General features: G+C 33.9%; 2 protein-coding genes across 2 annotated transcripts; both read left to right on the plus strand.

Annotated features, from left to right (window-relative positions):
• Positions 1 to 1,061: 1,061 nt before the first annotated feature.
• On the plus strand, positions 1,062 to 1,565 carry LOTGIDRAFT_87413 (hypothetical protein; the record flags this gene model as incomplete). The annotated part of the gene is made up of 1 exon (XM_009063015.1): positions 1,062 to 1,565. A coding segment is annotated over one exon (504 nt), but the record flags the coding sequence as incomplete, so codon positions are not given.
• Positions 1,566 to 3,516: 1,951 nt separating this feature from the next.
• Positions 3,517 to 25,609, plus strand: LOTGIDRAFT_234764 (hypothetical protein; the record flags this gene model as incomplete). The annotated part of the gene is made up of 35 exons (XM_009063035.1): positions 3,517 to 3,637; positions 3,964 to 4,530; positions 4,649 to 4,681; positions 5,940 to 5,987; positions 6,297 to 6,863; positions 6,982 to 7,014; positions 8,945 to 8,989; positions 9,129 to 9,692; positions 10,520 to 10,567; positions 11,197 to 11,532; positions 11,725 to 11,955; positions 12,369 to 12,395; positions 12,773 to 13,342; positions 13,842 to 13,859; positions 14,086 to 14,646; positions 14,776 to 14,802; positions 14,969 to 15,100; positions 15,220 to 15,780; positions 15,914 to 16,021; positions 16,202 to 16,519; positions 16,679 to 16,951; positions 17,205 to 17,318; positions 17,477 to 18,040; positions 18,666 to 18,674; positions 19,272 to 19,328; positions 20,322 to 20,435; positions 20,613 to 20,844; positions 21,017 to 21,207; positions 21,415 to 21,564; positions 21,736 to 21,849; positions 22,026 to 22,358; positions 22,550 to 22,780; positions 23,131 to 23,244; positions 23,552 to 25,326; positions 25,582 to 25,609. 34 exons carry the CDS (start codon positions 3,517 to 3,519, stop codon positions 24,247 to 24,249), a joined length of 8,109 nt encoding a protein of 2,702 aa, XP_009061283.1. The 3' UTR covers positions 24,250 to 25,326; positions 25,582 to 25,609.
• Positions 25,610 to 26,477: the final 868 nt, after the last annotated feature.

Genomic DNA, 26,477 nt, shown 5'->3' on the forward strand with positions numbered 1-26,477 from the left:
ATTTTTTCAGGTTCTTTTGCATTTTGCTACATTTGCAAAGTCCCACTCTGTGCCACGAGTGGCTCTAGTATATAAGTGTTTTAACATCATAATGTCTTCTTTGTTTGATTTCGTTGTTTAAACATCGTGTCGTCATTCTTATTTTCTTCCACGAAAGTTTCCATCTCAATCGCTTTCATTTCATTGTAGTAACCTGTCGGTTTCTGTTCCTTGTTTGTTTTAATATAATTCAGATTTTTATTCATGAGACCTCGGTCACTGATTTTTATTTTAAAACACTTTTCATGTGTGTTTTTCATGTTCTTTTTAAATCGTTGTTGAATGTTCATAATCGAAATTCTAGTTTTTGGCTTAAAACGCCGATTACTGGTGTATGATTACTTCTTATAATTCACAGAAATTTACTTGTTTTCTACTGTATATATAACACAAGTTCCTGTTTCGGTGTTTGTTATTTGTAAAATTAACATTGTTATCTTTATTAGTAATAACAAGTGTCATATGTTCTTTATATCAGCGGATGTACAAATTTCACTATATATTTGTATTATTGGATATGGCTTTACGATAACAATGGCTATTAAAGAAATTCAATGCCTTTTCTACATCAATACATGGTGCAGTTAATAGTAAATAATAATTATCAATATGTACATGTATCAACAAACTATTATTAATGTCTGTCTTTCAGTTTGTGTAAAGTAATTAGCTCTTTAGCTTCCATTGTATTTTATTCCATATCTTTAATTGTATTTGTATCATTACAGCACCAGAACCAACTCCTATACCTATTACGTTGGCACCCCGAGTTAAGAGTAAGTTTCAAACTATCTTGTCCCCATTACTGTACATGAAAAGCATAAACACTTTCCAAATCAGGTATTTTAAAGACTATAATATATCGCGAAATTGTAGAATATGCTAATTGTAGCGATTTAAGAATAAAAATTGCTGTCGGTATTATTGAAAATATCAGACCTATTTGTGCACATACGGTAAAATTATCGAAAAGCCCTTTGCGTGATATTTACCTCGTGTCTTTTGCTTCAGGCTGTGCTGATACTCAGATAGATTTAGTTGTTATTCTTGATGCCTCGACCAGTGTTACAGAACCCAACTTTAAATTGATGCTGGAATTCTTAAAAGATTTCTTATCGATAGCGGACATAGATCGAGCCAATGTTCGTGTTGGTGTAGTTATCTACAGTACCAAAGATCACATTCAGTTCCATCTGAACCAGTATAGATCTAAACAAGATATTTATAATGCTATAGACAATATCCCATACCGATTTGGTAGTACCAATACAGCTGATGCTCTTAAAACAATGCATAGAGAAATGTTTACACAACGTAATGGTGATCGTCCTGGTGTAGATAATATTTGTATTCTTATAACTGATGGTATCTCTAATATCAATTCTCGAAGAACAATTCCTGAAGCTGAGGCAGCTCGTAGTAAAAATATCCATATCTATGTTATTGGTATTGGTTTAACTGATTTAAGAGAAGTTGATGGTATAGCTAGTAAACCAGTAGAAGAAAACAGGTTTGCTGTTCAAGAGTTTGATGAACTGACTCCAATGAAAGACAAAGTTTTCTCATCACTATGTTTCTGCAAGTATTTTTGAATTATCTATGTCAATGTTCATATACTTGTGTTGTGTTGTGTTGTATTTGTCCTGTATATTGTCCTGTTGGTGTTTCGTCTCTGTTTTGAAATCATTTGTTTAGGACTCCATCAATAATAGAGATTCTTTTCTCCGCTATGGACCTAATACAAACAGCAAACTTGTTTCTATTTTTGCAGATTTATTTTTCCTATTCGATTGAGCTGAAATATCTGTGCTAGATCGGTTCCATTGTTGTGCTATTGGTTTCTTCTGCAGTCTGTAAACTCTAATCCTCTGTCTTCAAATGCTTTTAATATTTGTTTCTTACTTTGAATATTGACATTTCTGTGACTTTCTTGTGTTTTGAATTCGTTGAAGGTCTCATGTTCGGTGTATGACAACTATGTGATAGTTAATCATAGCCGCAATAATGCTTTCAACTTCCATCGGGTATCACCTATTTAAATTAAGCCTTGATTGTGAGTGGATATTAATCGTTCTGTTTTTCAGAAAATATGTATTCTGTTGTTTGTTTTGTCTTCTTCATCATGTTAACGATGAAAAATGTAAGATTATGTGTAAAGCAGCTAATATGGTTTCATTTTCGAGATACATGACCCTTTTTATTAACTCTGACACGGACCACGCTGGATCTCTGAATTCTTGCATACCTCTGAGTATAAACATCTGTTTGTTTCAGAGTTCGCTTATCTTATGTCAACAATTTTGTTTCTTTGTAATTTCTATTTTTTTATCTATTGTTTGTTTTGTTTTGTCAGTTTGTTTTTTGCTTATATTTGTGTGGGTGGTCATATTACTTGCCGACATTTTAAATTTTAACTTGAATACAAACCCGACACAATCCATGGTGTCAAGGATTAAACACAATCCTTCATATCTGTCATCTGTTTCATATTATTTATTGTTTTAATTTTGTGAGTTCGAAATGTACTTTATCTACAATTGTAAATAAAAAAAGGTGAAATGTACAAAAAATATTAAATAAATAAATTCAATAAACAATATAAATGAAAAAGTAAAAAAAAGATTGATTAAGAAATGATCATAATGTCCGCCGTTACTATATACTTTACAGAATCTTAATATGGAAATGGCATGGATTAAATACAGGAACCACAACGTGGTCAAATACATCACAGTCTCAAACAATGATTTATATTTAAGATTTCCCAATCAATATAAAAGTGTATAATCTATGTAGAAGATTTTCCAAGCAATAGGTCTGCTATTTTCTGCAAAAGAAAGACCTTTGCTGACTTTCTTGCATTTGTCTTGTATGCTCATCAAATATATACAAATATATTGTCGGCATTCTTGTACGTCCATCCGTTCGTGTTCCTTGATAGACTAGATTTGTTGTAATTTTGATGAAACTGTGTATGGGTATATTTATTAGATCGTGGTGAATTCTATGCCAACTATTTATAGGCTGAAATGACGGTAGTCTTGATATTCAAATATTATAAAAACAATAATCATTAACAATAATGACCAAAACATATTTGTAACAGTTTTGAGAGCGAAAAATGAAGAAATTTTATGTTATTTTATCAAAAAATCGATGTGTTTTCTTTAGATTTATGCGTTTGTCAATCTGCTTATAAAAATTATGCAAAAAGTTCTAACTATCGTTGAAAATCACGTGATAGCAGACAGTAGTACGTTAACCATAAGACCACAAACTGTCTTGAAAATTCATCTAAGAGATAGATGGGAATAAATTATCCCTGCCCTTGGTTTTTATTACAACTATTAAAACAATAATTTCTTAATATTGTGGGTGTATTTTGCAATGCCTTGCCTTGTTTTTAAAATTTTGCTTTCAAGACGCTTAATGCATGTTCGCATTGCGCAATGTTCTTTGCGCCACTTTTGCTACCGCATGTATCGCCGTTGGAGAAATTTACTTTCTAAGTTGGTAACCGTTTTAAGAAGTAGCCAAATTGTTCTTTCAGCACCAGAACCAACTCCTATTCCAATTACGCTGGCTCCCGCAGGGAAGAGTAAGTCGTTGTTTGTTATATTGTAGAATTATTTCTTGCCACAAGATGACTTTACATATCAAGGACACGCCACTTCGCACCCTATCTTGAGATGATGTATGCAGATCTGAAATATAAGTACAAAAAAAGTTTTACATATTTCTGAAAATAAATGGAATCTAGAAAATCCAATCTGACAACGATAAATTTTTGGGAAGTGTGCATTGTCTATTTTCGTGCATTTCCTGAATTCCCTTTACACAACGTTGCATAGTGAATCCTCAAAAGATGAAAACAGATAATTTTGTCACCAGAATTGAAAGGCACATGGTCTATTTCTTATGTAGGTTGTACTGAAACCCCAATAGATTTAGTCATCATTCTTGATGCCTCCACAAGTGTAACAGAACCCAACTTTAAATTGATGCTGAATTTCTTGAAGGATTTCCTATCAGGAGCGGACATTGATGGAGGCAGAGTTCGTGTTGGTGTTATAATATATAGTACTAAAGACCACGTGCAGTTCCATCTTAACCGGTATAAAACCAATCAAGATGTTTATAATGCTATAGATAATATCCCATACCGATTTGGTAGTACCAATACAGCTAATGCTCTTAGAACAGTGCATAGAGAAATGTTTACACAACGTAATGGTGATCGTCCTGGTGTAGATAATATTTGTATTCTTTTAACTGATGGTGTCTCTAATATCAATTCTCGAAGAACAATTCCTGAAGCTGAGGCAGCTCGTAGTAAAAATATCCATATCTATGTTATTGGTATTGGTTTAACTGATTTAAGAGAAGTTGATGGTATAGCTACTCGACCAATTGAAGAAAACAGATTTGCGGTGAAGGATTTCAACGAACTGACTCCGATGAAAGACAAAGTGTTTAAATCTTTATGTTTCTGTAAGTAGTCTACTTCTGAACTGGCTTTGCTGATCTGTGATGAGCAAAATAATAAAGACATTTCTTACTTAATCAGATAGATAATTTAAGTTCTAAATGTATTTAATTTTATTAATAGCTCAATCACCACAGCCAGTCCGTACAACCACAGGTAAGGTGCCTTGCTGTACCCACAATTCCGTGCTTTAGATTTAGCAAAGCGAATCCAAACCTTTTCAAACGATTACCCACTTTTCAATTTCCCTGTCTTGCAGTAGAAATGGTATTGCGTAGGATAGCGCAGTATCAGAATGGATATTTGCTTATAATAGAATCATATCATTGGTAGGAAGAAGAGTTTAATTGACACAAAGACTAACGTGGAATATTTTGCTATATAAAACCTATGTAGACTGATGAAGGGTTATAGCACTGTAATAGTTACATGTTCTACCAATGAAAAATAGAAACAACAGAGGATTTGTAGTCTATAGAAGCAAATTGAAATGCAACATGATGCATGAAATAATTCACATGGCGAATGCTATAAACGAACGAAAGGATAAAGTAAAAAACAAAAGATAGAGCACAAATGGACACAGGCGATAAATTGCATATCAATGTAAATATGATGCACGATAATAGCATGGAATTGTTCCTGTACTTCTGTATCCGAAATTGGATTTGTAGCGTCAGATCTAAATAAAACCTGTGACATTTGACCGACATTAGAATCTGTAGCGATTGACCTAAATAGAATCAGTATAGTAATTGACCTGAATAGAATTGTAGCGGTTTACCTATAAAGAAAACATAACAATTTCCTTAAAAGTAGCAATAGCTTACACTTGATCTGTAGCGTTAGAACATAGAATCATCATAACCTTGTAGCTGAAGAACAAAATAAAACGAAATACTGCTAATGCCGGCTATGTGCTTAAATACGTAGAAAGTGTAGTTTAAGCTTACCCCTCTTCACTTCCTTCAAAACAAAATGAAGCTTAAAACTATAGATAATCCATTGTATTTTTGGACCTCGTGTCCTTTATATAGTTTACATGAATGATCGGAATAATTTACCCGGTTATTTTCCCGATTTCTGTAGAACCATGCGGATAAAATATTTAGTTGTACATTTCATTTCACACAAATGAAATATCTAATCAGCATGCAACTGTAGCTTTAGTTCATCAAGTTCCTCGACTATTACTTTGAAGAGAAATGATGATGATCCATAAAAAAACAACTATGGTTTCATTTTCTATATTAGCAAACCATGTTATGAAGCATACTTTGGTTTTCATGGAAATAATATACCATTTAACTTGTTATCCAATGCGCAATGTTGTTGGACTGTTTCTGCTCTAGAATTACTAGTATTTCCTATGCTAACGTTGGTTGGTTTGATTTTAATCAAATTGTTCTTTCAGCACCAGAACCAACTCCTATTCCGATAACTTTAGCTCCCGCAGTGAAGAGTAAGTCGATATATCGTTCGATTTAATGAGATAATTTGCATGTAATATTATACTGCATGTATCTGAAATAACATAGGAGCTTTCCTTTGAAAGATTTGCCTCGAACGGATGTGGTCATGGTCATGCCTGTACTAATCCGTTCGCAACTTCTATGCTTTTGAAAGGTTTTTACGGAGGACATTGAGATGCGCTTGATCGGTTTATGATCTGTGATGATGATCAAAGATGAATTTGATAAGGAGAATTGATACACGCCTAATTGATTTTGGTAACCACGTTTGAAATATGCATGGTCTATTTCTCATGTAGGTTGTTCTGGCACCCCAATAGATTTAGTCATCATTCTGGATGCCTCCACAAGTGTAACAGAACCCAACTTTAAATTGATGCTGAATTTCTTGAAGGATTTCCTATCAGGAGCGGACATTGATGGAGGCAGTGCCCGTGTTGGTGTTATAATATATAGTACTAATGACCACGTGCAGTTCCATCTTAACCGGTATAAAACCAATCAAGATGTTTATAATGCTATAGATAATATCCCATACCGATTTGGTAGTACCAATACAGCTAATGCTCTTAGAACAGTGCATAGAGAAATGTTTACACAACGTAATGGTGATCGTCCTGGTGTAGATAATATTTGTATTCTTTTAACTGATGGTGTCTCTAATATCAATTCTCGAAGAACAATTCCTGAAGCTGAGGCAGCTCGTAGTAAAAATATCCATATCTATGTTATTGGTATTGGTTTAACTGATTTAAGAGAAGTTGATGGTATAGCTACTCGACCAATTGAAGAAAACAGATTTGCGGTGAAGGATTTCAACGAACTGACTCCGATGAAAGACAAAGTGTTTAAATCTTTATGTTCCTGTAAGTAGGCTACTTCTGAACTGGCTTTGCTGATCTGTGATGAGCAAAATAATAAAGACATTTCTTACTTAATCAGATAGATAATTTAAGTTCTAAATGTATTTAATTTTATTAATAGCTCAATCACCACAGCCAGTCCGTACAACCACAGGTAAGGTGCCTTGCTGTACCCACAATTCCGTGCTTTTAGATTTAGTTAAGCGAAGCCATACCATATTTCAAATTTGGAAGAGCTGGTACGGTGGTGTCGACACATATCATTAACCACTGGAGTTAAACCGCCTCTCTTTTGATTAACTTAAATAGAATCAACACAAATCAACTGTTTCAATAAATAGAAAGAACACGTAAGTCTCAAATATCATGCTGAAGTACTGAACAATTTCTGTACAAATAAAACAGCACATAATTGGAAGCGATAGAAGAAAATGATACATGATACAATAAAACTTGGAGAGTTAAATTGATAGTTGCCACGTGGAAATGACTTATGTGTTATGAGTTATGTAGCGATATAGTTGGATACAATACGTAGCAAAGGCACTGAGTTGATTCTGTTTCGGTAGTTCTTGAGCTCTTTAGCTATGGATTATTGCACTCTGTGTATGCAGCGATATGCTACAATACAATGCGAAGCAAAAGACATAGATTAAATGCGATTAGCGAAACGATATGAAGCAAAAAAAAATCCGATATAGAACGCTACAAAGGAAGACCTTTGTAGCGCGATATGCCACAATAGCACTTGCCACGATATACCAAGCCACATTGACATTGACCAATTGGAATCAGTAGTGACAGACAAAATAGAATACAGAGCGACAGACCTAAATAGAAGCTGATGCGATTTATCTACACAGAATACGTAGTGATGGACTTAAATAGAGACTGTAGCGGTAAATATAATCTGTAGCGATTGACCTTATTAGAATCTTAAGCGAAGTATTCATATATAACTTGTAGCGATTGACCTGAAAAGAATAGGTAGCAAAGGATTCAAATATATATAATCTATAACGATAGCACAAGGTAAAGCTTTTAGTCTTAGAATGTAGAATCATTAGATTCCTTTAATAGGAATAGTAAATTCCCTCATCCCTCCTTTTAGAAAAATAGAAATTAAATAAATAAATAAATAAAAATTAAATGAATACTATATTATTTAATGATCGAAAAAAAGATTAATCCATAAGTAATTTTAGTCAACTTATTAAATCTAAATTCTTATATAATCTTATTTTCTTACACTTTTATAATGTATACAATATGGAATAAAACAAAGTTTCCAACCATGTATTAACTAATTCAATTTCATTTTAAGCTCGTGCACCAGTCGTGGAACCAACTCTGCGTCGTAAGTCTATGATAATCCAAATCATTTTTTCCATTATTCGAGTCTTTAGGCATTTTTGTTTGGACATCAATTACTTAAAAAATATTCTCTCTGTTTTATTTTCTTTGGTCTCTTGAAAACTGTACATTCTGTTTGTTCAATAAGCAATCGTTATCCGAAAAATTGTAATCATATGACCAGTAACCTTTGAAATGAGTTTGCGATTTGCCTTCCATTAGTAATGCTTAATAGATATATGGTTGTTTAGCTCAAATTTGATTTCCATAAATCATAAACAAACCAATTCACCATTAGTTAGAAAATCAACATTTACGTATTGTAATAATTTACTATGTTTTCTACAATGCTTAATAGTGCAATGTACCAGATGCACAATAAAATGCTTTTTTACAATAATTTATAATTAGTATTCACTCTACACAATGCCTTTTACAATGTACTATTAATGATCAAACCGAAAATCCACCCTTGTAGAACCCAATATCAGATTTTACCTTGTAGATCTCTAGAATAGATATTATATAGAAACGTTTAGATAAAATAAGAATAAATTCTAAGAAATTATAAAATAATTCTTTGTTTATGTGTGGGAAATTAATGTTAGTGAAGGCTTTGTATTATGTTGTATTTTTTAATCTCTTGCATGTTGTGTCATGTCTCATTTTATATCTAAATATATCCATACCATCTTTATATTTTCTTTAATATTTCTGTTTTTTTTTTGTAGCTGAAACACCTTTACCAATAACGCTGGCACCAGCTCGTGGACGAGGTAAGAATAGTAGTAATTAGAATAGTGAACGTTATACCAATGTTTGCCTTATAATCCGAGCCGAGTATATTATGTAGGTTGGATGTTAATGTTATGTTAATTGCATATTATACACTGTTCGTTCGGTTGTTTATTGTAGATTGTGCAAGTGCCAAGACAGATTTGGTGTTCATTCTCGATGCATCAACCAGTGTCACCGAGCCTAACTTTAAAAAGATGCTTAACTTCTTAAAAGATTTCTTAACGGTTGCTGATCTAGATAGTGGCAATGTTCGAGTTGGTGTAGTTATCTACAGTACAAAGGATCATGTCATCTTCCATCTCAATGAATACTCCAACAGGCGTGATATTTATAATGCTATAGACAATATCCCATACCGATTTGGTAGTACCAATACAGCTGATGCTCTTAAAACAATGCATACAGAAATGTTTACACAACGTAATGGTGATCGTCCTGGGGTTGAAAACGTCTGTATTTTGGTCACTGATGGTGTCTCTAATATCAATTCTCGAAAAACAATTTCTGAGGGTGAAAACGCACGAAATAAGAATATCCATATGTATGTTATTGGTATTGGTCTGAAGGATACTAGAGAAATCGATGGTATTGCAACTAAACCACTTGAACAGAACAGATTCAACGTTGCAGATTTCGACCTCTTAGTAGGTCTTAAAGACCAAGTATTTGCCTCATATTGCGGTATAATATATGATTATTAATTTAACTATATTTATTTCTTTATTTTAACAATTTATTAGTCTTTATAACTACTGATTTTGTATTATGGAAGTTTAAGACAACAAGACGAACTGTGAATGACGTGACAATAATCACCTTTGATGCAGCACAATCTTAGGTTACTCACGCATTTCATGCAAATTTCGATATAGATTATAACAATGTTTGTATGACATTGGTATACCTTTGATTTCAACTAAAAAAATCCATTTGTTTGAAACTTTAAAGACCATAGTAGGGTAAGGTGATTTCGGTGAGGTTTGTCAACGTTGACTTTCCCTACTAACACAATTGTATATTTTGGTTGTACCTTGTATTGTATTCTTAATTTGTTTATGTATTATAATCGCGTATGTTTAAGTTATGTAAAAGATAATTAATATTATCCTTTCAGTTTGATTTTTATATGGTTAATTTTTCTGATCATTATTTTGTTCTTTATTTCTCTATATTGTACGATATATTATATTCTGTTGTAAGTAAGATTGTGATGCAAATTCTGCAATTTTACCAGGTACTGCTATATTACTGATTTGCTAATTATTGATTCAATTTATTCATAGTCCTCAAAGTTTCACCTAATTAATTTCAAATTATGTTTTGATTAACTAAGGTAAGTGGATAAGTAAGAAGAATAATTACAAATGATTAATAATCAGTAAGATGAAAATAATACTAAACGTATGTCACTTTTAAAGTACTTTTTGCGTTTGATTAACAGCTATCTCGATTTATAATAATTAAATTTACCATGTTCATGCATTAATCACCTTTGATGAATTTTTTAGGATCGTCTAAACCACCTAGCTTTGTAACGCTACCTCCACCAACAGAGAGTAAGTAATTAATCTTTTCCATACCAGTGTGCAGAAATATTAAAATGCAGGCGTAATATAGTTTCAAATCTGTGCATAGTTATCAAATGCGCCTTAATGCGTAATATTGTTCGTTAATGGTTTTTGGATTTTTTCACCTAGTTAACATGAAATCAAATAACAATCAGTCTTTGTCTAACATTCATAACTTTACGTTATGCAATACAAATCCCTTATCCCTCACCCACATTGCACAGTATTGAATGCACTATTAAATATTCTGCACAATGTGTTATATAACTGCACCATTTTTTGAAATTTACATTGAAACATTGAACATTAAGTCTGATTTTAAAAGATGTCACCATCAGTTTGAACTCTACTTTAAGACTAAAATATAGATAATTCAAAATATACCACGTAAATCGGTTCATACTCAAACTTTACTTTAAATTAAAAAAGAGATCTTACTCTTGTACTAACGACTATCAATCAAAGGTTTGGTGAGATTTGTCTGGTGTTTACAGCACATCCAACATCATGCTTCAGTGTAAATATACCCAAATATCTGCCTTAATTTAGATTCCCAAACACACCTATTACTGATATCACAGTGGCGTGTTTCCCATACATAATAGTGTCTCTTTCAGCCTGTGGAAGATCTAAAGTTGATCTTATATTTGTCCTTGATTCCTCAACAAGTGTGACACAAGCAAATTTTGACAAGATGTTAAGATTTGTACAAGAGATTTTAAGATATGCTGATATTGATACCGACTATATACGAGCTGGTCTTGTAACGTTCAGTAATGAAGTATACGTCCAATTCCATCTGAATGAATATACCAGAAAGTCAGATATGTTACGGCGCATCCAAAATACTAAATTCAATTATGGCAAAACCAACACAGCTGGTGCTCTACGAACGATGAGAACTGAAATGTTCACACCGTTTAAGGGAGATCGACCATTGGTGCCAAATATAGGTAACATTTTCTTTATTTGATTTCATATAATATTAGTCTCAGACTTATCAGCATGAAAAAAGTAGCAGTTCAATTTCGTTTCTGAATGTTACTGTATTAATTTAAATTAAATAATGCACAATTTGTAGTATTGTGAAAATATAACCGATTCACAGACCATGATTATTATGTTCATTTATTTTGTCTTTACAGCTATAGTGATTACAGATGGTGTTTCCACAGAAAACCCGAGAAACACCATACCCGAGGCTAGACGAGCCCATCAAGAAGGCATTCTAATCTACTCGATTGGTATTGGGTTGACCGACACTCGCGAACTAAACAGCATAGCAACACCACCCGCTCGTGATAACGCGTTCAGTGTTAATACTTTTGATGAATTAATTACATTGCGTGATCTGGTATTCTCGGCTATTTGTCCAAGTAAGTAAGGTGTAGTAAAGGAACATCAGATTCCTGAATTGGATGACGAATAAGCTACATGTATATTCACTATGAGTAGTATGGGAAATACGTTGTGTATGGGGAACCGTTTGGTGGCCCCGCCTAACATTAATTTTTCTCCCATTAAGCTTTTTTAACCTGCACATATAACAATATCAATTGTAACAGATGGTAACATTCATTAAAGTATTAACAGCCATTTAACAATTTTAGAATTCCAAACTTGCAAAATAACTTTATGAAGGCAAATTTCAATGTTCGAACTACTTATATTCAAGTATTGCTGAAAACGCAATTGCAGCGTTAAAATAAACACCACTCTATACATGTATCGTCCATTTATATGTTTAAATTTGTCAAGATATTAAAAACAGATTATTATTTCTTTTCAGAAACAGCAGCTCCAACTCCCCCACCAAGTAAGTACCTTATTGTATTGATTATGTAGTCTATGATTTACCGTGATCTACCTGAGGGAGCGTGTCAGCAAACAAAGCTCGCCCACTTATTGCTATAATTTATAGCGATTGTAGCGGCTGTGCAATGACTGAACAACATCCAAGACTTCCAAGTAATAAGGATCATGCATAATACGGTAATAATATATCGCGGAGTTTACATTTACTGTTATGTGCGATTTTTGATAGACCAAGTCTTCAATAATCAAACTCGTTCAATGGGATTCAAAAACATAGTTAAAGATTCTTGAAATTCATCATTATCAAAGCATGAAAACGTATTGGTAACTCATAATGCATGTTTATGTTCATTCTTTATAACCCATCATAATTCGAAGGTTGTGGATTTTCGAAGTTGGACTTGGCTTTAATGTTGGATACATCTTCTAGTGTGACACAGGAAAACTTTAATAAAATAAAACATTCTGTAAAGAACTTAATAAAAATGTTGGACATTGACTCTGGTAATGTGCAAGTGAGTCTGATAACTTATAGCACAGATACATTTATTCAGTTCCACATGAAGACGTTCAAACGTAAAGATGAAATGTTGAAAAAAATTGACGAAGTTCCTTATCAGTTTGGTCTGACTAATACCGCTGGTGTCTTTGATTTTATGAGAAAATATATCTTCTCTCGCCGTGCTGGTGATCGGACTGACGTACCCGATATGGTAGTGCTTATGACGGATGGAGTGTCGGACGTTAACTCTGCTAATACTATACCTCAAGCCAGAGGAGCTTTGGCAGAGGGAAAACATATTATTGGTGTTGGAATAGGACTACCTGATGCTAAGGAAATACGACAACTTGTTTCCCAACCTGTGACCGAAAATCTCATAATTCTCCGAAATTTTAATGAGCTATGGCGTTTGGAAGAGAAACTTATTAGGAAAATGTGCTCTGCAGGTAGTATCAAATGTGGTTGGCACAAAATAGGTTGTGGGAATATAAACATTGCCGCACGCTAATGATTTAATTAAAAGGAGTAAAATCTTTCTTAAACGAGCGTGATCATTCATTTTGCATTTTCATTTTGACAACATACTCTTCAATATTAACTCACTAAAATATTTGATTATTATTATCATTAACCAAACACCAAGACCACTGTATTTTAACTGCTAAATTCTTTTCTAACCTCACTCAACCAACCCGAAATAAAACAAAAATAACATACTCGTATAATCTTAATGCGATATTGGTTAAAAATTCGGTATAAAATGGAATGCCCACCGAAAGCTGAAAAATACGGGATAAATATACATCAAGTTGGATAGATATTTACATAAAATCTTTAAATCTATAGTTGCATGTTATGTAATATTGTTTTGCGTCCCTAAATCAACATGCTTCTTTCGTTTGTTAAGTACTATTAGTAACTCAGTCTATTTTACCTTTCTTGTAGCAACTCCAAGACCAACTGGTAAGTATCTGAACCTATTTCACATTTAAAGCATTCTCGCAGTTCTATAGTCAGTCATATACTTAATTCAGAGGTCTTGATACTTGATTCCTGTCATTGATTTTGTAGTTTCGTCGACCGTTTTTTATGAAATACGTAATATCTTATCCCCAGTTCTTTTACTTGGATCCTTTGTTTGAAATAACACGTCCATTATGTGCTTATAAATGTGTATTTATAATTGCAGCCTACAGCCCAACAGGATATGACGTAGTTTTGATGCTGGATACATCTGTCACTGATAGGCAAATGGGATGGATCAAGAACTTCGCTAAAAACATCGTTTCCGAGATGGATGTGGATACTGGGGAATATAGAGTTGGTGCCATGACCTTCGGACGAAGACCAAACGTTGAGTATGACTTAGAAAAACACAAGTTCTCTGATGAAGCTGTTGTTCCATTCGATAAATTGTCAACTACCAGAGGTACACCTGATATGGTCTCTGCCTTTGATACTGTACGCAACAGGATGTTTACTCAACCATCTGGAGACAGACCTAGAGCTAGAAATTTTATCGTCATGATTACTGGTAATGAAGGAAGCCGCAACACTCCACAGGCCGTAGCTGCTGCTAAACGTCTAGAAAATGCCGGCGTCGGTATTTACACAGTTGGCTTGAATTTGAGAAACACAAACGAAATTGATGGCATCTCCACCAAACCATTAAGTGAATGGCAGTATCTTGTTAACAGTGAGCCTGGTTTGATGGAAACACCAAGCGTTATTTTATACAACATGCGCAATGGTAGGTTCTGAATATTAATTAATTTAATTTGTAATTTACGAGTTTGATAAAATCTACATCACCTTTTTGCCATTGCATATTGACATCGGGACTTTGATACGTAATTATTCCTTTGAATTTGTATTTCAGCTGGACCAGTCCCACCACCAACAACACGTAAATACCTTATTTTTCTCTAATAACTTAATTTATTTCCATTGATTAATTTTATTATCAAACTTGAAAGTAACAGATTTGCTCAATGCACATCAATTCTGTATGATGATATTAAAAATATGCATTGATATACCAACACTAATTAAATTAATTCTTTCATAATTAGCTCCACCAACAACTACAACAAGACGGACGACTACAACTCGCAGACCCACTACAACGCGTAGAACAACAACACGACGTACCACCACCAGACGTACAACAACGAGAAGAACTACTACTACTCCAAGACCTACTGGTAAGCATTGTTTTTGCTGGACACCAATTATTAGCGACTAACTCATAACTGAAGTTATATCATTATTAGTCAGTGTTATGTTTCCTAATATTTATTTTTTCAATCATATTACGTTATAGCATACAGCCCTACCGGATATGACGTTGTTTTGATGTTAGATTCAACAGTCAACAACGAACAATGGGGATGGATGAAGGACTATGCTAAAAACTTCATAAATCAAATGGATATGGCCAGTGGAGAATACAGAGTTAGTACCATGACGTTTGGTGCAGCTCCAAGGGTAGAATACTACTTGGATAAACACCACCATACCGATGAAGCCGCTGCACCAGTTGATAAATTTAGACAGACACGAGGAACACCGGACTTTTCCAGAGCTTTCAATGCTGTTCGAGACCGAATATTTACAAACAATCGCGGAGATCGTCCTAGAGCTAAAAACTTCGTTGTAATTGTCACTGGTAATGAGAAAGGTCGACATTCTGGTCGATCTGCTGAAGCTGCTAAACGTCTTGAGCACACTGGTGCTGGTATTTTCACAGTTGGTCTTAATCTTGGTGATACAACAGAACTTGATGGTATGACTACCGACCCAAGGGAGGAATATCAATTCTTAGTCAACAATAAACCAGGTTTGGAGGAGACCTCTGGCGTTATTTTATATAATATGCAAAATGGTAAGTCATATTTTTCTTTTAATTATTTTAAGAAAATATCTTCTTTGATGTGTTGGATTTTCATTTATGTCATTATGATATGATGGGGATATGTACTTGAATTAATTCAATTATAATTTACAATCTTTTCTAGCTGCTGAAATAACCGCACCACCACCCACTACTAGACGTCCTGTAACACGACGTCCCGTTACTAGAAGACCTACTCTTGAACCAGTTACATATGATTGGACCAACACAGGTACATCATCTTCATTCATTAGTCCAATACCCATCGTGCCTTATCCAAATAAAGACAGGAAAATCCAAGATACTGATCCGCACATGTATATTTTTGGGCCTGACTACGTAATTGAAAAATATCATACCAAATTCGATGAGTGAATGATTTAACTGAAATTAAATATAATCATTTCTTCAGAATGCAAGACAACTGCTGATATATTGTTCCTCATTGATACATCTGGAAGTGTTGGACAGGATAACTTCGGTAAACTGATCAATTTTACCATCGCTGCTGTTGCCCAATTAGACATTGATCTCGGACTTCACAGAGTGGGTATGATGACATTCAGTGACTCTGCTCATATTGCCTTCCAACTGAATCAATACCAAAGAAAGAGTGAGCTCATCAGTGCAATCAGAAGAGTTAACTACCATTATGGATATACTCACACTGCTGAAGCTTTTAGAGTAGCTCGTGAAAGGATGTTAACACCCGGCGCCGGTGATAGAGCAGGTTAGTTTGTGGTTTTGTTAGGTTATGTATTTAAGGACAATGTGGGCGAACCATATGAAAACATAGTGGAGATAATGAATAATAAACCATACAAAATTAAACTGGCTTTGGCATAAAATAACATACGGTAATAATATAATTTGTTTTTGTTCATTTCAGACTCCCCCAACATGATTGTCATTGTAACTGATGGAGAATCTAATATCAACCCAGCTGAGACAGTACCAGAAGCTAGATATCTAAAGCGACTCGGCAATTCCATTATTACCGTGGGAATAGGTTTTACTCAAGAATATATCAATGCTGATACACATAGTAGTAATGAACTTAGGGATATTACGTCACCTCCTATGGAGGATAACCTGATGTTTGTGGACAACTATGATTCATTGGTACATCTGAAAGACAAACTTGTTCATCCGATTTGTACAGGTGGGTCTACGTCAAAACGTTTGAAAATAGCCCATTACTAAAGATTCATGATGGGACCAGTTGTATAGTGGTTTCTAAAGATATATATTTATTTTGTGCTTGTCTTTTTATTGTGGGTTTTATTGAACATTGTGAATCTGACCATCTCTGATTGTCTACAATCTATTACTTTCTACGGAACTACCGTCTATGTATGGGAACTTATCAACACCATGTTACAGTCTAACAATATTTTCTGTTTCAATTATTGCAGATCCCGATCTCTGTCAAACGGCTCCATGTCAGAATGGTGGTATTTGTTTGGATGGCCTTAGAAGCTACACCTGTGTTTGTCAACCTGATTACTTCGGACATGACTGTGATAAGAGTAAGTTCATATCAAATTTACTCATTAGTTTTGATTGTTATTAACGTAAAATCATTTCTAGAAAACGCTTTCGTGATTACATTACATTCGTGATGCAAAATAAAGAAATATACCAATACAACAACTGGAAGTACTTATCACGATGAAATGTATTCCAGGTTGTGGTCAGCCCGCTGATGTTGCCTTTATTCTGGATTCCTCCACAACAGTTGGATCTTCCAACTTTGCCAGAATCAAGATGTATGCTGAACAACTTGTCCGAGAAATGAATGTCGAAAACTGTAACATCCGCATTGGTGTTTTGAAATACAGCTCTGCACCAATGCTACAATTCTCCATTGGTGAATTAGGTACCGATACTGAAGCCATTACTAGAGCCATCAATAGAATCAGTTATACACGAGGTCGAGCCAATATGGCTGGCGCCCTCCACAGTTTGAGAACTAGTGTATTTAACGGTTATAATGGTGATAGAAGCGGTGTTAGAAACGTAGCTTATCTGATTACTGATGGTAGCGCTGAAATCAATCGAGATAACACTATGGCTGAAGCTGAATTAGCCATTCAATCTGGTATTCGACTCATCCCAATTGGAGTAGAACTAAGAGATCGCGAAGAGGTTACAAACATAGCTGAGTCTCAGGGTATTACTCTTACTGAAATGAACGATGGTGAAAGCATTAGAGATAAATCTGATATTTTGATGAACAACTTGCACGATAGTAAGTCCATTATGATCTTACTTTCCAACTTCAAAATATTGTTGACACAGTACACAACTGTTTCAATTAGATGAAGCATGAAACTCAAAGATGTGTCAAATGCTGAATATTTGTTGTAAGCTTGAATTATTTGGACAGACTAGTCAATATAACAAAACACAAGACAATATTATGGAATATATGTATTACGTCTGATGACGACACGTGTATATTGTGTTGAAACGTTATGTGCCCAACCTTATTAAAGAAGTGTGTTAAATTCCATAATATTATATTGTGTTTTGTTATATGTGCTCCTCTCTTCTATATGTCGTTCAAATCTTATAGATAAGTCAATGTTTTGGTAAGTAAGCTATCCAACAATATGTAGAATTCTAGTCTTTCTTTTTTACCGTTATTTATTTTTTTAGTTCCGCTCTCTTACTGCTCCTTATAGTCCAAAATAGTCATATTTTAGCTGCAAGTTATTCATCCGCGGAGTTGTGTCCTTCGTACCGACTTGTTTACATTTGTTGTTTTCTATCATAATATTTGTGTATGTTATGATGTTATTTTCCTCTTTATATTCATGGGATATATTAGATATACTTTCATTTAATCAAACTTATTTCAATCCTCATTTCAGAATCATATAGTAAGATATATATTTAAGTTTAGCATCTTGTTTTTAATCCTATCCCGACTCAATATGTTGAGTTAATTCAGCCAATATCAGTCCAAATATACGCAAACAAATTTTTTTCATACTTTGAACAATACTCGAATTTATTTATCAATAGAATATCATTAATGCATGCGGATTTTTTGTAGTCAAAGGACTATTCAAGTTGTACCAGTGATATTAGGCTTCAAATGACCCAATCTAATTAAAATTAGAATACTTTATTTTATTTTCTGATATTTTTAGTCTACATCGTTACTTAAACATTTTCTACCAAAGGCCCGTTCCAAAGATTTTATTTTTAACCAAACAAAGCGTGTCATGTAAACCTACATTTGGTTTCGATATCTCACAATTCTATATTTTATCAAGAAATAAGATATACCTTAGGGACGGACCTTTGGCAGAAAAATATTCAGATTACCATTGAGAATAAAAATATCACATGACGAAAACGGTACGAAATTGTAATCTAATTTTAATTAATTAACTTAACATAATTCATTGTACTGTTGCATGATTTATGTTTTATCGTAGTAGTGTATCACGTATACAATGACAACGTTTCAGGTGTATCAGGTGGAGGAAATGGTTCTGCCGGAGGTTCCGGTACCGGTTTTGGTGCTGGTATATCATATTTTCATACTTCATGAACGATTTTGAAACATAACCCTTAACATGGATTCAATTAAACATTCCTATGTATTTATGATCCCACTTCCCACTCGTCCTCGTTAGAGTTCCCTCTCATTTTTCAACTAGTATAACCTCCTGTTTGAACAAGTAGCTTTATGCAGAAGGCTGACAATTCTGCCCAAAATTGCCGCATCGATTTTTTTTCAGTAAAGTAATTCATATGAAATTTGAAAGATAATTTTGTGATAATGCAACTGGTGTTTATTGATATGAATTATATTTGTTTTGTTGTTAGCATGTATTAACATAATTCATATTCTTTCTTTGTCCATTGCTTAATTAACATTCATCCTATACCAACCGGAACGTCCCCAAAATATTTCTTGTTATCATTAATTTGAATATGCCCTAATTCGTAAACCCTTCAATGCATGATTCCACATTTATTTTACATCTAAGAATTTTACTTTCTAGTTTATATTTTGTAGTACTTTCATTTATAAAAGTGTAAAAGTATTTATTTCCGATCATAATAATATCATTGTATTACTTTAAACAATTATTTTGCATATTAGTATATATTTTATTTGACACCATTGCGTATTTAGTTATATAGTATGAATTTTCTTTTAATATTCTATAGTCTATCGATCTTGTGTATATAAAAATTTGTGTTTCGATTCTTTAAAACGTTACCAATTTTGCGTTTTTCGTCTAATCATATACTTCATTTCATATCAAATTAACATCACTCGGTGATTGTGAAACATGTTTCTCAACATATTCAGTCACTGTCTCAAGCGGCAGCTTTACACGAGATTAGGTTGTTTATTTAGAATCGGAACACAAAGTTCTATCAGTATCTGTGGAAATTGTTTAGTAAAAGGCTTTTTATGTTGTCCAGTGAAAGGACGGTCTTTGTCGACCCCTTGCATGCCTGAGACATTTTATCTTGAATTTCAGCAAGTTTGTTGGTTATTGTAGGTTCCGATTACTGCTCTGGTAGTCCCTGTCTCAATGGTGGTACCTGTTATAATGATGGCAATAGTTACAGATGCGAATGCTCTGGTGGTTACTCTGGAACTGACTGTGAACAAGGTAAACAAAACAGTCAGATTAACTTATAAGGATACAGTCAGCATATGACACAAACATAAATACAAATTTCCAATTGTTATTTGCGACTCCTCTTTTTCGTGGAATAAGACTTTAATTAAGATGTTTTACATACGTTTCTTAGATATTTGTGATATTCATCTGCTTGTTATGTCGTAGAATGCAGTGGAAAGGCCGATGTTGTATTTGTGGTGGAATCCTCAAGATATTCGACAAGAAAGGACTTCCGTATGATCAAGAGATTCATCAGAAACGTTGTCCTCAAGATGATTTTTAGAACAGATAGCTATAGAGTAGCCATTGTGGAGTATGGTAGTTCGTCTAAGGTCGTTTTAAATCTTGCTGATGGTGACAAGAAACGTAATGTACAGACTCATGTAGCTGGGCTAAGGTAGGGATGTGGCATATTTTTAAAACATTCTGTTCATAATCCCTTCTATCCCTTTACCTATGGTATTAATAATGATTAATTTGATCGTGGTTTTTTTTTTAGTTAATTTTGAAAATCACACAAAATCACATTTGCTATAGCAACTCTATAATCTTCTGATAACTTTCAACAGATTGATTGGCGGAGAACCAGATCCAGCTAATGCCTTAAAGAAAGTGTTATATAGTGTGATAAATTCACCCGGTGATAGACGTGATGTTCCCAACTATGTGGTATTCTTAACCAGAAGTATGAATAATTTCTATGAGATCTCGAAAACAGCAAACAAATTGAAAGTCAGCGGTGCTCGCATCATTAGTGTTGGTAAGTGGTCCTCTTCAAATCTAAAAATGAAAAATATATTTTCTTGAATGAAATAAAATATTATTTGCGTGAAAAATCAATGCAAGTTTAAGCAAAGCAGTTTTGTCACAGTTTGATTCAAAGAATTTTCATCATTTATTAAACGAGTAAGTATACATCTATTTCTGTGGGTTGGTAATCTATATTGTATTCGTCCGATGCTTTTAGGTATTGACACAACGGCTACTATGAATGAACAACTTCAAACTATCTCGTCCTACCCTACAGACAGAACATTGTTCCTAGCTCGTGATGCTTCTGATTTACAAGATACAGCTAGTGAATTCACCAACTTTGTTTGTGAAAGTACTGGCAAATGTAAGTATTAGATTTTGCTAACTGAAATTCTGTATCATATTTGTGTTATATGGATATTTGTCCCGTTGTTGAAGACATATATTTTTTTAAATCTTTTACCAAGACAATGAACAATAAATGTTTCTCATGATGTTGCTTTCAGATAACTATTCATTGCATTTACTTTTACAGCTGTTGACGTCTGTAGAGATAACCCTTGTTTAAATAATGGACGATGTGAACCAAGTGGTACAGGATATATGTGTAGTTGTAGTAGTGGATATGCTGGCAAAGACTGTGAGCGATGTAAGTCAATAAAATAGGTTAAGCAACTCTTCAACTACAAATCCTTTTCATCCATAAATAAATATGCTCCTGGAATACCATATTCACAATCAATTCTGAAAGTACTCCTATTTGATTGATTGAAAGATATTGAAGTGAAATAAGTGAACATGTATATTAAATAATTCTATTTTCAGCATGCAACTCCAAGGCTGATATAGTGTTCCTAATCGACTCATCTGGTAGTGTAGGAGGACAAAGTTTCAGAGTTATTAAAGACTATATACACCATTTGGTAGAAAATATGAACATCGGATCTGATGCTACACGAGTTGGTGCTGCTATCTTCAATTCTTTCAGTAAAACTGAGTTTTATTTGGACCAGTATTCTAATAAGAGAGACCTACAGAACGCTATTTCTGGTATACAGTACGAATATGGTAACACTAATACTGCTGGTGGTATCAAAATGGCCAGGACTCAGATTTTCAACAAAAAGCGAGGTGATAGAGAGAACGTACCTAACTTCTGTAAGTATTTAAGTCAGGAAACGGAATCCAATATACTCTATACAAATGCTTTGCATCATTTGAAATCATTTTTATGTTAAATTAATCGATCAATTGCTAAATGCGTTTCGTAAAATGATTGACTAAGGAAAAGCTCTTCAACAATTAATTGTATTTATGTATTCTGATCAGGGACTTTTACATCATTTTAGTGTTCATCCTTACCGATGGTCTGTCCAATGTTAAAGCTGAAAATACCATACCTGAGGCTACAGCTGCTAAGGATCAGGGTATTCATATATTTGCTGTTGGTGTTGGTTTTGCTGATCGATGGGAAGTTGATGCAATGGCTTCTGAACCTATCTCCAATAACGCTTTCATGGTAGAGAATTTCCAGAGCTTGTGGAATATTTCCGGTGATATTATCAACTATGTATGCCGCGGTGAGTTGTAATTTATAAAATTTGGTGGTGTTGCATTTCTGTTGTAAAACCTGATTAAAATGTTTCATTTGCTTCTGATGGATAATTATACAAAATTCGCTCAAAGTGTTATCATATAATACTTTTCACAGTGTTCATATAATACTTTTCACAGTGTTCATATAATACTTTTCACAGTGTTCATATAATACTTTTCACAGTGTTCATATAATACTTTTCAAGTGTTAATTTGTGACTGTGTGTAATTTGATATTGCATTTCTAAGTTGATGTATAAACATTTCTATCATGAATGCATTTATCGAGGTAAATGACCTATTAATAATTGCAATTCTTATATTCTCATTTTAGATGATAGTGTGTGTGCCGATAACCCATGTCTGAACGATGGTTTGTGTATACCTGGTATTGGTGACTATAAATGTAATTGCCAAGATGGTTATCTTGGTAAAAACTGTGATATAGGTAAGGACATATTTTAGCTCTCTTCAGATTCCCATTTCACAAAGAGCACAGGAATAGGTGAGAGTCGAGACCGGGCAAGGATAGGTATTAGAATAGGGGGGTGATATTTCAAGATCGTAGTCGTGACAAATTCTATACAGGGCCGAAGGTTGCTAAAAATACATCATGTAATCACCACAGAAATAATTCTTGTTCTTAATAGAGAATCCCACTTACAAGGCAAACTGTATGTTCCATCCTCCATTCTGTTTACGATCTTATAGAAAGTGTGCATAGATATTTCATGGTAAACACTTTAATATTTCAGATTGTCGAGCAAGGAAAGATATCGCAATTGTTGTAGACTCATCTACAAGCGTAGGACCAGAAAACTTTCAAGTCATGCTGAAATACCTTGCCGACCTCATTGAATCTTTGACCGCAGGTGGCCAGGATCACCGATTTGCACTCATTCTCTACAGTACGCGGGTGAACTTGATTTTCAGTTTTAAGCGATATCGACGATTGGATCAAATTTTGGATGCTGTCTACACCACGCAATATATGCCTGGAGCTACCAATACTGCTGGTGGTCTTCGTGTAGCAGGTGAAGTTTTTGGAGACGGGTATGGAGAACGATTCGGTGCAGATAATGTTGCTCTATTGTTAACTGATGGAAAATCTAACTTAAATTATGAAGATACGTTGCCAGCCGCAGAAGATCTCAAAAAGGCTGGGGTTAAAGTGATAACCTTAGGAATTGGCTTGAAGGACACTCAAGAAATTACAGATATTGCGTCTAGTCCACAAGATGTGTTCCAGGTTACATCATTTGACACCTTAGATGAAATAAAACAAGATATTGTTGGTAACTCGTGTGTGGAGGTTCAACAAACACCACGCGGAAGACGACCAGAACCACGGGTTGAAGAACCAGAAAGAAATGAAGAAGACTTTGGAAGGGAAGAAGGTGGATATGGAGGAGAAGAAGGAGGGTATGGAGGAGGAGATGATTATGGAAGATAATTTTATTTTATTTTCTACCATTATACCAATAGCATCGAATAGTCCTGCAGCACACCGATGATTTATAGCGAGGAAGCTGTGAGGATACAAGTCATTTTTAGAAATTATCTTCTTCAATTGAAAATGCTCAGTGAAAATAGATGCTAAATGCTTTTTATAATTTTTTTTTAAATTTTGATATCATGTACATACTTTATAGACTAACGTTTTGCACTGCTTTATTTAATACGCTTTTTATAAAATATACATGTAACACTTAAGTGCTAAAGTCAATTTTGTGACTGAGATAACAGCTATAAATGGTACATTTCTTGATCAATTTTAAAGATCTCTATAGGAGTATCAAATACTAATCAATAATTCCACATAATTATTCACATCATTATGTTATTAATACATTTATATTAATAGATTAATTTTGGCTTCAAATGGCTGACATCACTCAGAAGGAAATGTGTTTTCCTCCAAGATGTAAGATATGTGTCATCCTAAAATTTAAAACCACCAATAAAGATTTTATAGTTATTTAGATGGGTTATCTGTTTATCAAGTGTAGAGGCAAAGCATTCCAAATATCGACAAAAATACACGGTCTGGGCTTACTTCATGTAAGCATCAACCAAAAAGTCAAATGGTCCCTTCAAATGGTCCCTGTGCTTGAGACTTTCATCGACATCATGGCGTGCACCAAAAGCCTGATCAGGAGCGGAAAAATAAGATATCTCGCTTTTCTATTAAATAACCAAGCAAAATCTTAATATTGCTCAACAATTTTCTAAACTATTTAAGTGTGTCGGAACACTGATAGCATCGATTAACACCATTCTCAATCTGTGAGTCCTTTTGACGTAATTTTTACAAAAGACGCTAATCATTTATTATCAACTTTTGCGATAGTGGCGTCATACAGCGTTAAGCATTTCTATAACTGCAGTAAAATTGGAGTGATGCAAATAGAATCCATAAATTTAGTTTAGAAAACCACTTTACAATTCCTTTAAAATGCCCCTTATAACATTTACAACAATATGAATTATTTTTGGGATTCCATTTCTTCTTTACTTATATATCCATCTCCTGAAAAATGAATACAACACTGATTTTACCACGGGATCAGAGTAATTGTCCAAAGCATAGCCTATACATGACCTGGATAGGCGACTCCCGTGAAACACTTACAGCTGAATATAGAGTAATTACATCAATTCGTCCTACATCCTATTTTGTAGCACTGTAGTATACATTAAAAGCAGATTGACATGATTTTCTGTAAGAATCCATCAGTTAAAAAAAACTTTAACACAATTTGTCTCCCTTGGAATATCAACTTACCGTCTGTATCATAGGTTTCTTGTATTAGATTTTCTAACTGAACATGATCTGAACACAGGTATCTTGCAATATCACCAACAGATGACTGGTCACTGAAACACGATGAAAAATACATTTCTGTTTCGACTTACGTTAGGGTGTAACAGGATTCTTAGATATAGCTTCTTGTCGTCATACAAACCAGGTTTGATGGAGTTTGTGGTTTCCATGTCGGCATTAATTCGTCAAATAAACAAGGTTTCATGGTGTTTGTGGTTTCCAAATCGGCAGCAATTCGTCATACAAACAAGGTTTGATGGAGTTTTTAGTTTCCAAGTCGTGCATATAAGACCAGCTATATGTGTCTAGCTATTTAGAACCTCCACTAAGACTTCCGAATCAAAAAGCCAATTTCTAATTATCAAATTTAGTTTTAATATATTTTTTTATTGTTATTTGCCACTAATTAACGGCTTTTAAATAAAGGATATATTCTGAAAAATACTTGTAGCCAAATCTTTTGCTGCTGTCGATAATTTCATCTCTAAATATATGTGAAGATATTCTTTTATATGGTAGACGACTGCCAGATGTAAAGCCCGACTCCACAGTTCCCATATACATCAGTAACACGACTAAAACACACTGTCTGTACATCTTGGTGTATCTTTCTGCAATGAATATATTAATAAAAGCATTAATTCTTGACAATTAAACGAGTGTCTACAGTCAGACACGTAAAACGTTACTTAGTTTTCGGTTTCGAATTGTTGTCAAGTGTCATAATTTTCGCCAATTGTGGCCAAAAATGCTTTTTTTATTATTTTTTTTTTAAAACCTATAGCTTTTTGGTTTTCTGAGCAAATGTAAACGAACAAATGAATATAAGCGCCGACAATAAACAATCTTCAGTAAAT

Source organism: Lottia gigantea (genome assembly GCF_000327385.1).
Source record: "Lottia gigantea unplaced genomic scaffold LOTGIsca_55, whole genome shotgun sequence".
Lineage (NCBI taxonomy): Eukaryota > Metazoa > Mollusca > Gastropoda > Lottiidae > Lottia > Lottia gigantea.